Raw genomic sequence first — 12,936 nt, forward strand, 5'->3', positions numbered from 1 at the left:
AAGTATGTTTTTCTACTTGGGCAACATTAAAGATAACGATGACAATATTTTGATAGCGCAGTAGTAGTTGCTCATTAGTAGTTGCTACTAGTGCTAGAAAGACGTAAGTAACATAAAGAATTTCCAATATTTCGAGCCTCTTTGACGGTACATCAGAACCCCTATGGTAGCAACACACCCCAATCCAACGGATGGAGAATCTGAGTTCATAGGGATAGCAAAAGAATGAAAACACGAAACGGGTAAAGCCAGCAGACGGCACGCACCTCTGTAACGATGTCGTTTCCGAACCAGCAGTACAGCAACAGCTGAACTGCGATGGCGAACAGGTAGGAGCCGTACTTGAAGATCCACGCAGAGTCCGCTTTCTGAAAGCAACACGTTACTGTTATGCTCCACAGCTGTGCACGCTTCATCTAATTTATTAGAAGAGCTAATTAGCCATTTCAGTGTGTTTCTATGATGATTATACGAAATTCCATGAAAAATTGAGAATTGCAAGTACTTCAGTTTGAGATGGAGAACTCTTGTCCGGAAACGATGGAAATTTATTATCGAAAAGACACATATTTCAAGTAAATATAAAAGTGGAAACATTTTACTGCGAGTGTCGTTGAGTATTGACTTACACTTTTTTTTCCACCATTCCCGGTGCGCCATTTCACACATCATTACAGTTGGAAGTACTTAGTACTTCCGTCTAACTCTAGGTGCAGGATAATCACTATAAGCGTAAATCCTACACAGCAAAGCCAATTTTCCCAGCTTAGCGGACAACATATAGTCTTGTAACGCCGGAAATGCATCTTCTCCTATTTCCATCCATTGTACTATAATTTTTTTTTCCTTGTTTTGTTACTTCAAGATATGACATTTCTGTGTCTTTATATATTGTAATTGTTTTACTATTTGTATATATATATATATATATATATATATATATATATATATATATATATATATGCATTTATGTCGATGTATAATTGGTTGTTTTGTAAATATTATTTGTACTTTTACGCTGGGTCTTGCCTAGGGAAAACTATGCTATCGAACGAATACATCGATAGGTCGTGTGGAGAACCAGAGTGTTTAGGATCTTTGGTAGTGTTAACTCTGTCGCGTGGAGCGCGGGAAGAGGGACAGTCTGCGTGGAGTGCAGTGGAGCAGGTGTGTTGTGTGACGCTCCCGCGAGTTGCCGCGCTTTCGGGCTTGGGCAGCATGTAATTGCGCTCGACTTGCTATGATAGTTTCTGACACGGTGTCGCGGACGGGAAGCATTAGCTGGCGCACATCAAGAGCCCGTTTCGCCTGGTGACCGTGTCGAGAAGAAGGCGCGCCAACATCCAGCTTCTGCAACAGCGACGGCCGACAATGAGTGACTGTCGCCACCTCCTCGATCGACGGCTTCAAACTTTCAATCAACCAACAAGGAAGACTGGAAGCACGTAAAGTTTTAGAACTGTATGGCAGACCTCAGCTTTTCAAACTGTTCCATTTTCATAACTAAATTACAGCAACGTAGCATGAACCTTTGTTGCTCATTGTCCCAATTGCATTACCAAGCAGGGTCCCTTCCTTTTCCTGAATGAACCCGAGTGTCGTTGAAATTCAAACGCCAGCATCATTCGATTTCACTGCTTTAATTTCAAAGTTCAGTTAAGGTATTCATAGCTGGCTACAATATTTAGATTACACACGCACAAATTAAGAGTGCGAGTTATGTTACCGTCTTTTAGCTTACCTGTGACTGCAGCTCAGCTTGGTACGTACTAAATTTTACTATTGTTAATTGTTCAGAATCATTTAATTCAAGTTCAAAGTTAAATCTCTTATTTCTAAATTGCGTAGATTCAAGTAGCTTTTGAAATGATTGTTGAGGTAGTCCAAGACTAACCGTATTTGACTGAATTTCGATGTGCTTCAGAAAGAAAGCTCACTATTAACTTCAGTCACTAAATTAACTTTCGATTTTTCCGGTTTTATTAATTCTTTTGCTAAATTAAGTCAGAGTGTAGCGAAATTTATTGCTTTTGACAAACTTACAGTTTTCACACAACACATGTCAACCTTCAGTTGCCACGCTTTTAGTGCTAATTATATGTGCAATAACCTTTCTTTTTCGGTTACTATAGTAATTGTCCTTAGGACTGGCGACCGTAATTTCCCCCAAATCTGAAATATCTAATTACCGCTAGTTAATTGTTAACGTAACGGCCGCACATTTACTTTCTTTATTAAGTTTACCCCTTTTCAAAATTAATTTCCACCAGTTTCATTTGCATTTTTCGTTTCATTTAGATGTAACCCTTTCCTCCCTCTTTACCGACAAATTAACTTCGGTGACGATTGCTTTTCCCAAATTTCAATTAGGTACAGGCGGTTTAATTTTTCACTGTCATTAAGGTCGGTAAGTGAGGGGGAGGTTACAGTCTGACCATCAAGAACAGTGCTGGATGAGGTGGTTTCTGTGCAAGGAGAATGTAAGCACTGCCGATATTAATGGGCGATTGGTGGCAGTGTGTGAAGAGTGTGCACCATCACAAAACGTGCTCTTGAAACACGACAGCGATTCGGGAAACCATGACTGCCGTCGCAAAAATGGAGTTCCTGGTACTGCCTTATTCACTGTATTCTCCTGACTTGGCCTTTTTCGATTACCACCTGTTTGCAGCTATGAAGAAATCTCTGCTCGGACATAAATTAGTAGACTTCCAAGAACTACAAGCAGCTGTCCTGCGGAGGGTGCGGAAGGCTGCAGAAAAATGGTTCGAGGAGGGCCTACGGAAGTTGAAGGGGCCAAGACAGGAGAATAACGGTGGGTGTGGCAGTAGCTGGAATTCTGTCTCAGCGATGGCAGACAATGGCTTTCCGACTCCTACGGCGACGAGCGTTATAGTATTGCGAGAGGACTTTTCGTGACAGTGCACACTCTCCACACACTGCCAACAATCACAGTGCTCGCGCCCTCCTCCCACAGAAACCATGTCGTCCAGCGCTCTCCTTGATGATCACACTCCATGTTGTCCGCTCACTTAGGAAAATGGGCTGTACTGTGCGGAGATTACGCCTCTAGTGGTTTTCCTGTCACCTACGCTTAGACCGAAATACTACTCGTACAAACTCGCAAGTGAAATAACAAGTCAAATCGTGCACCATTAATGATAGAAAAAAATAAAGTGTAAATCAATTTGGAACGCCCCTCGTAATAATTTTACGTAACTTACATAAGGTGGTAAATTAAAGAAAGGTGTTCCAACGAGGGAAGCACTCCAGCTCTAACAGCTAAAACATAATAAAAATGATTTTAAAATATGAAGACATATCTGTTTTACCACCAATCAAAATGAAACTCTGTATCTGTTTACAACCGATGGTTGCAGGTCAGACAGTCAAAAGGCTACAGATATTTTAAAACACACAGTGCTGTGCGCCATGAGCTGCATGTAAAATATTTACCAGATCAGCGTTCGGATACAGAACCCCTCGTCAATGGCATCTGACACAGATGGAAAATAAACTGTTGTATGCATATCATACTTAAAACATACCGATACACGTCGTTTACATACAGATATCTAAAACATCGATATGCATACAGTTCTTTGTTTGTTTTAGATGGCCCTGAGGATGGGTTCTATGCCCAAATTCAGGTCTGCCGATAAAATATTTTACATGCAGTTCATGGTGAACAGCAAGATGTTTTTTATAAATACTTACCAGCTGAAGTTCTCTAACGCTATAGATACAGCAATAAGGAATAGTGCAGTAGGCAGTACAGTTGAAGAGGAATGGACATCTCTAAAAAGGGCCACCACAGAAGTTGGGAAGGAAAACATAGGTACAAAGAAGGTAGCTACGAAGAAACCATGGGTAACAGAAGAAATACTTCAGTTGATTGATGAAAGGAGGAAGTACAAACATGTTCCGGGAAAATCAGGAATACAGAAATACAGGCCGCTGAGGAATGGAATAAATAGGAAGTGCAGGGAAGATAAGACGAAATGGCTGCATGAAAAATGTGAAGACATCGAAAAAGATATGATTGTCGGAAGGACAGACTCAGCATACAGGAAAGTCAAAACAACCTTTGGTCACATTAAAAGCAACGGTGGTAACATTAAGAGTGCAACGGGAATTCCACTGTTAAATGCAGAGGAGAGAGCAGATAGGTGGAAAGAATACATTGAAAGCCTCTATGAGGGTGAAGGTTTGTCTGATGTGATAGAAGAAGAAACAGGAGTCGATTTAGAAGACATAGGGGATCCAGTATTAAAATCGGAATTTAAAAGAGCTTTGGAGGACTTACGGTCAAATAAGGCAGAAGGGATAGATAACATTCCATCAGAATTTCTCAAATCATTGGGGGAAGTGGCAAGAAAACGACTATTCACGTTGGTGTATAGAATATATGAGTCTGGCGATATACCATCTGACTTTCGGAAAAGCATCATCCACACAATTCCGAAGACGGCAAGAGCTGACAAGTGCGAGAATTATCGCACAATCAGCTTAACAGCTGATGCGTCGAAGCTGCTTACAAGAATAATATACAGAAGAATGGAAAAGAAAATTGAGAATGCGTTAGGTGACGAGCAGTTTGGCCTTAGGAAAAGTAAAGGGACGAGAGAGGCAATTCTGACGTTACGGCTAATAATGGAAGCAAGGCTAAGGAAAAATCAAGACACTTTCATAGGATTTGTCGACCTGGAAAAAGCGTTCGACAATATAAAATGGTGCAAGCTGTTCGAGATTCTGAAAAAAGTAGGGGTAAGCTATAGGGAGAGACGGGTCATATACAATATGTACAACAACCAAGAGGGAATAATAAGAGTGGACGATCAAGAACGAAGTGCTCGTATTAAGAAGGGTGTAAGACAAGGCTGTAGCCTTTCGCCCCTACTCTTCAATCTGTACATCGAGGAAGCAATGATGGAAATAAAAGAAAGGTTCAGGAGTGGAATTAAAATACAAGGTGAAAGGATATCAATGTTACGATTCGCTGATGACATTGCTATCCTGAGTGAAAGTGAAGAAGAATTAAATGATCTGCTGAATGGAATGAACAGTCTAATGAGTACACAGTATGGTTTGAGAGTAAATCGGAGAAAGACGAAGGTAATGAGAAGTAGTAGAAATGAGAACAGCGAGAAACTTAACATCAGGATTGATGATCACGAAGTCAATGAAGTTAAGGAATTCTGCTACCTAGGCAGTAAAATAACCAATGACGGACGGAGCAAGGAGGACATCAAAAGCAGACTCGCTATGGCAAAAAAGGCATTTCTGGCCAAGAGAAGTCTACTAATATCAAATACCGGCCTTAATTTGAGGAGGAAATTTCTGAGGATGTACGTCTGGAGTACAGCATTGTATGGTAGTAAAACATGGACTGTGGGAAAACCGGAACAGAAGAGAATCGAAGCATTTGAGATGTGGTGCTATAGACGAATGTTGAAAATTAGGTGGATTGATAAGGCAAGGAATGAGGAGGTTCTACACAGAATCGGAGAGGAAAGGAATATGTGGAAAACACTGATAAGGAGAAGGGACAGGATGATAGGACATCTGCTAAGACATGAGGGAATGACTTCCATGGTACTAGAGGGAGCTGTAGAGGGCAAAAACTGTAGAGGAAGACAGAGCTTGGAATACGTCAAGCAAATAATTGAGGACGTAGGTTGCAAGTGCTACTCTGAGATGAAGAGGTTAGCACAGGAAAGGAATTCGTGGCGGGCCGCTTCAAATCAGTCAGTAGACTGATGACCAAAAAAAAAAACCGGTTGCGGGCCACCAAATATACAAGAGTTTTCCAAAAGGCTACAGAGGTACCAATGGCTGAAGAGACAATACTGCTAACAGACAATTATGGTCGCCAGATTTACAAGAACCATAAGTGAAGTATCAGTTGGCAAAAAGCTTAACACTCGATTGAAACAATGTATGTTCGCACATGCAGCGCTAACAGAGTTCTGTTTGCCAAAACAAATGTTGTGTTATCGCACGTTCTACCCTTATTCTTATCGAAGTGCAAATGTGCAATTTGAATGAAGAGATAAAAACACAATCGTCAGGGAGATGTCCTCAACGTAATCGCTATGGCTTTTGACACTGAAATGCTGCAATTCGGACACACCGAAAATCATGTAGCATGCACCCTTGTTGTCCCTGTCAGCTGTGCATACCGTTCCATTCCGCTGGGTTTCAGTGACCTTTGATCAGTATTATAATGGGCACGATACCCGTGCTTCAAACTAAAGCCACAGGTATTACAGAAGGAGTCACAGGTTGTTGACGTATTGCTCCTAGCGTTAATCAACGAACATTTTCGTGAAGTACGTCCTCCCATATTCCTTGATGATACCAAGTTACCCCATCAAGAAACAGACTAAGAATCGTAAATGATCCTAAATGAGCATATAAATTAGGAAGGACAGTTTACCAAAGACACATAAAAATAACTGTCCAATCAGGCCGATAATTAATTTTAAAAATGCGCCATCTTACCACCTAGCTAGAGACTTACATACATTACAAAAGAAATTATACACTTTCACAGATAACAGAAACCTAAAAAATACCGGTGAACTGATAGAAAAGATAAAAGGAATAAACATACAATCAACAGCAACCCTGGTATCTTTTGACATCACATCCATGTACACAAATGTACCAGTAGACGTAGAAGAGCCGGCCGGTGTGGCCGAGCGGTTCTAGACGCTAAAGTCTGGAACCGCGCGACCGCTACGGTCGCAGGTTCGAATCCTGCCTCGGGCATGGATGTGTGTAATGTCCTTAGATTAGTTAGGCTTGAGTAGTTCTAAGTTCTAGGGAACTGATGACCTCAGAAGTAAAGTCCCATAGTGCTCAGGGCCATTTGAGCCATTTTGAACCAGTAGAAGAAACAATCTGCATTGTTAAAAACAGCTGCAGTATCAAGGGGGCATAACAAGTACACACATAGATGAAATAGAAGCCACCCTAGAGATTATAACACAACAGAACTACTTCGCTTTCAAGCAAGAGTTCTATCTGCAAAAAGATGGCCTACCAACGGGCTCATCCATCAATGGTCTACTTGCAAACATATTTCTAAACCAAATTGAAAACAAAATATTCAATGAAACTATACACCCAAAACAGTACAAGATTATATACTGGTACCGATATATAGATGACATCATTTGCCTCATTGACAAAGCAGATACCCGAATAAAACAATTACATAGTGACATAAATACAGTTCATCCAAAAATAAAATTCACCATTGAGACAGAAGAGGAAATAAAGCTTAATTTCTTAGGCATTACCATACACGGAATCTACAAAATACATAATTTTGGTATTTTCAGGAAACCTACAGACACAAGTACACCCATTCACATCAACTCCAACCACCCCCAAGCACACTCAAGTTTCACACACATGCTACACAAGCTCAACAGAACTCCACTGGACAAACTCAACTACACACAGGAACTAAATATAATACACCAAAGTCCGCAGCTCGTGGTCGTGCGGTAGCGTTCTCGCTTCCCACGCCCGGGTTCCCGGGTTCGATTCCCGTCGGGGTCAGGGATTTTCTCTGCCTCGTGATGACTGGGTGTTGTGTGATGTCCTTAGGTTAGTTAGGTTTAGGGGACTGATGACCATAGATGTTAAGTCCCATAGTGCTCAGAGTCATTTGAACCATTTAATACACCAAATAGCCAGAGAAAACGGGTACAACGCACAAATTATAAACAAACTAAACAACAATATTTTTAAAAAATTAAAAGAGAACAAACAATCATCAAACCACCAGCCACAACAGAGAACCAAGAACACAAGATCCAATCAAACACAGGATACCAGGAACACCCTACAAAGAGTACAGCATGGCACATACTAACATACAGTAACAAAAACGCCCACAGGCTGGGAAACATATTGAAGAAACAAGGGCTACAAATATCATTCCGCACAAATAACACAGTACAGAAGAATCTAAGATCTAAGAACACCTCTGCAGACAAATTCTCCAAAGCTTGAATAGTTACCCTGCAATTCATGCCAGTCGGTCTACATAGGCCAAACATGCAGAAATTTCAAAACGATGTACTGAACATCTCAGAGCCCTAAGAAGTGATAGTACACACTCCACTTTTGCAGACCATCTAATACCTGAAAACCACCACCCAAAAAACATGGAAACTGAACTTAAGATACTCAGAGAAAGCAACAGTCTCTATCAAAAACTCACAGTAGAAGAGAACTACCACATACAAAAAGCAATAATACACGGAAAGAGAGTCCTGAATGAAAATAGAACACTTTCCCTCTTTCCATCTCCCTCCCCCCCTCTCTCTCTCTCCCTCCCCCCCCCCCCCCTCCTCTCTCTCTCTCTCACACACACACACACACACATACATACTCAAAATCAACGCCATAACAAACACAAGACCAACGATGAACAAGTGAGCAACGACAATAACGTAACACCTCTTAATGAGTGTGTTGTCTGAAGTGTCTGCATAGGTCACATTTCACCACATCTTGTGTAAGCGCATGTAAGGTGAAGCAGTTAGCGGAAATTTGTGAAAAACTGAGTGAAAACAATGTACTAAATAGCTGTTGATTGAGACACCAACCAGGGAGGCGAAACAGGGCGAAAAATGTAAGTACAGAAACGTACATAACCTCTAACCTCGAAATAGCTCTCCCCAAATACGCAACAATTTTCTCCATGGCTAGTTTGCAAATGGCATGATGTCAAAGAAAAAAATAAATAAATAAGAAAGATAAAAAAATAAAAAGACGAAAACGAGCACTAAAATCGAAGTATAATAATACAATTCAGTTAGCGATGTAATTTTAAGGTGAGTGTCTGAACCAAACGAAGCAAATTGCAAATATTGTATTTCTTAGGCCTACAGCAGTTAAAATATTAAAAAATGTGACATTGTACTTTACAGAAATAAAAATTTGACCAACAGAAGATGACACATTGGTGTCGAAATATGTCTGGGTAAATATAAAACTAAGCTAATTGTGTTTGCATAAGGCTGATTTACAAAACAACGCAGTTTTTAAACCGCAAACACGGAAGAACGAAAAGTGGAGCTTCAAATCTTAGTAAAATGAGGAAGGGCAGACTATAACGGCATGCAAGCAATTTGTCTCTTGCTTAAATGATATTCACAAATTTAGGAAAATATATCCACCTAAAATAAAACAAAAACTAGTCGAGTCGCTAGCCTTGCCAAATCTATACTATAGTTATATCATTCATGAAAACACAAATTATAGTAATTCCAGGCAACTCGATGCAGCCATGAGTTCTTGCGTAATATATGTGTGTAGCATTAGGCTTTTTTATCATGTCAGTGCTTCTTACGTTCAGTTAGGATTAATTTGACGTTGGAAGAGGAGCTGAACATCGTATGGCGGTACTGCCTCTTACCAGCGTTATGGCGATGAAAGCGGTGGCGCTAATAGTGATAATATTGACGATGAACTGTCCCAGCAGGATGGGTCCCAACATACCACTTAGGAGCTGCACGCACCTGCAACATTACAGTTAGTGAGTCATCAACCGTTCTGTGCGTCTGTTTCGTTCCTCTCCACTCTTCTAACAAGTTCTTATTTTCGTATTGCATTTACACCTCACATTTTCAAAAACTATATTTTATTCGTCTGCGCAAGGAAGTTCGTTTCCATTTGTTTGCTAGTTAAATATTTTCATGTTACATAGATTATGTTCACGATATCTCACCAAAGAGTGCTAAGCATCAACTGGCTTGCAAAAATGATATGTTTTCTCAATGAAAATAGGCTATAGTTGATTATTTAAACACACACACCAAAAAGAGAGAAACAGAGAGATATTGTCCATTCATAAACTCTTTTATAAAGTTGTTGTTGTCAAGTAATAATGTTTCAGTTCGTTTTATAATATTTTTGTTATTAAGTATATCAGCATCTTCAATCCAATAGAGAGGTCGCTGATTTCCTTTATGGACATATTCTTTTCTCCTCTGTGTCAGAAACAGGCTAATCTTTGAGGAGAGAAGGTCGTTTAAATCATAAACACTGCTGTTGTTTTTAGATTCTGAACGATTGACAAAGAAGAAAACTGGGCTACAAAGCCACAGTTGATACCTATAATTGAACAGTTGTGTATAAGAGGTCTGAGGATATAGTCTACAAATAATACTTATAGCACATTTTTGTACAATGAATATCTTTCGAGGGGACTATCGTGTAATTTGTATATTATTATGCCAGTCAAAGCAACTTTTTTTGAATGCTGCACGTGAATTCAAAGTGACATATATACATGACACTATTTTTCAAGATAGTCACCAAATTTCTGCAGAAAATGACCGGAACGTTCTAAAAATCATTCAATTCCTCGGCGATAGAAATGCGTTCCTTGGTGGTAGAGCCAATCTAGGACCGCTGTATGAATGTTCTCAACCGACTGCTACGAATCAGTTCCTCAGCTACCTGAATAATGTCATCTGCGGTCGACGTCGATGGGCTTTTTTTTTCCAGTCAGCGTCGCTGTGGCCTCGGTCAAATTGCTGGCACCATTGCACTACAGGTGGAAGTGACACTGCATTTGGTTCACATTTCACCAGAATTTGCAATTTAGACTTTTTGCCAACAAGAAGCTCACTATACAGTGAACATCAACTCCGAGTACGTTTCCAGTTCCGCAACATTCCACTCCACTCCCCCCCCCCCCCCCCCTGTAATACTGGAACAGGCAATAGCCTAATTTTTGCGTGAAAGAGGACAACACTGTGATGCATCTGTTAAGCGTACCACAGAACATGTACTCGTATTCTTTTCTGACAATGCATCATCACTCTTGTCTTACAAGGGGAGGGTCTAACATCTGTATGACCGATTTTCATCAACTTTTGCAGTGACATTCTATAGTGAAAATAAAGAGACACTCCGTAGTTTTTCAAAAAATCGAGGTTAAAATTGATGATGAAAAATCGTAAATTCAATGCTTTACATCGAAAGATCGTCTAAAAACAGCCATATTTTTACTAATATTGAAAGGTGTTGAACCTCTGAGCACTTCATCATTCATGCCTTGTTTTTATGTAGTCCCTGGAGAGGCACTGCAGCCATCTCACCTACGTAGCGAGTCATCAGAACGGGTAATTTATACAGGGTGTTTCAAAAATGACCGGTATATTTGAAACTGCAATAAAAACTAAACGAGCAGCGATAGAAATACACCGTTTGTTGCAATATGCTTGGGACAACAGTACATTTTCAGGCAGACAAACTTTCGAAATTACAGTAGTTACAATTTTCAACAACAGATGGCGCTGCGGTCTGGGAAACTCTATAGTACGATATTTTCCACATATCCACCATGCGTAGCAATAATATGGCGTAGTCTCTGAATGAAATTACCCGAAACCTTTGACAACGTGTCTGGCGGAATGGCTTCACATGCAGATGAGATGTACTGCTTCAGCTGTTCAATTGTTTCTGGATTCTGGCGGTACACCTGGTCTTTCAAGTGTCCCCACAGAAAGAAGTTACAGGGGTTCATGTCTGGCGAATAGGGAGGCCAATCCACGCCGCCTCCTGTATGTTTCGGATAGCCCAAAGCAATCACACGATCATCGAAATATTCATTCAGGAAATGAAAGACGTCGGCCGTGCGATGTGGCCGGGCACCATCTCGCATAAACCACGAGGTCTTCGCAGTGTCGTCTAAGGCAGTTTGTACCGCCACAAATTCACGAAGAATGTCCAGATAGCGTGATGCAGTAATCGTTTCGGATCTGAAAAATGGGCCAGTGATTCCTTTGGAAGAAATGGCGGCCCAGACCAGTACTTTTTGAGGATGCAGTGACGATGGGACTGCAACATGGGGCTTTTCGGTTCCCCATATGCGCCAGTTCTGTTTATTGACGAAGCCGTCCAGGTAAAAATAAGCTTCGTCAGTAAACCAAATGCTGCCCACATGCATATCGCCGTCATCAATCCTGTGCACTATATCGTTAGCGAATGTCTCTCGTGCAGAAATGGTAGCGGCGCTGAGGGGTTGGCGCGTTTGAATTTTGTACGGATAGAGGTGTAAACTCTGGCGCATGAGACGATACGTGGACGTTGGCGTCATTTGGACCGCAGCTGCAACACGGCGAACGGAAACCCGAGGCCGCTGTCGGATCACTTGCTGCACTAGCTGCGCGTTGCCCTCTGTGGTTGCCGTACGCGGTCGCCCTACCTTTCCGGCACGTTCATCCGTCACGTTCCCAGTCCGTTGAAATTTTTCAAACAGATCCTTTATTGTATCGCTTTTCGGTCCTTTGGTTACATTAAACCTCCGTTGAAAACTTCGTCTTGTTGCAACAACACTGTGTTCTAGGGGGTAGAATTCCAACACCAGAAAAATCCTCTGTTCTAAGGAATAAATCATGTTGTCTACAGCACACTTGCACGTTGTGAACAGCACACGCTTACAGCAGAAAGACGACGTACAGAATGGCGCACCCACAGACTGCGTTGTCTTCTATATCGTTCACATCACTTGCAGCGCCATCTGTTGTTGAAAATTGTAGCTACTGTAATTTCGAAAGTTTGTCCGCCTGAAAATGTACTGTTGTCCCAAGTATATTGCAACAAACGGTGTATTTCTATCGCTGCTCGTTTAGTTTTTATTGCCGTTTCAAATATACCGGTCATTTTTGAAACACCCTGTTGGTATGACAGGGAATGACAGAGTTTGTTTGGCGCGAACAATAATAGTTGTGGCATTAGATTTTTTTTTCTGTGTCGGTGAAGACGGCAGGGAGATGTGACGAGGGTGCCAGCAGTGAAAGAAAGAGCCGTAGGCTCTTCTACGAAAGCATCCGGGCTCCTGAGAAAAGCGTGACCGCTTTGTTTGTGAGTGCAGCCGGTGGCATAGCCATCAAGACGGCTCAT

General features: G+C 41.2%; 1 protein-coding gene across 1 annotated transcript in view; it reads right to left on the reverse strand.

Annotated features, from left to right (window-relative positions):
- The window catches only part of LOC126088484 (odorant receptor 4-like), a 149,984-nt gene that overhangs the window by 25,676 nt on the left and 111,372 nt on the right, over positions 1-12,936 (reverse strand). Inside the window, exons 5-6 of the mRNA XM_049906626.1 lie at positions 9,440-9,542; positions 267-368 (exon numbers count right to left, since the gene is read on the reverse strand). Of these exons, the coding sequence (XP_049762583.1) occupies positions 267-368; positions 9,440-9,542 (205 nt within the window). The remainder of the gene's footprint in view (positions 1-266; positions 369-9,439; positions 9,543-12,936) is intronic.

Source organism: Schistocerca cancellata, chromosome 6 (genome assembly GCF_023864275.1).
Source record: "Schistocerca cancellata isolate TAMUIC-IGC-003103 chromosome 6, iqSchCanc2.1, whole genome shotgun sequence".
Classification (NCBI taxonomy): Eukaryota; Metazoa; Arthropoda; class Insecta; order Orthoptera; family Acrididae; genus Schistocerca; species Schistocerca cancellata.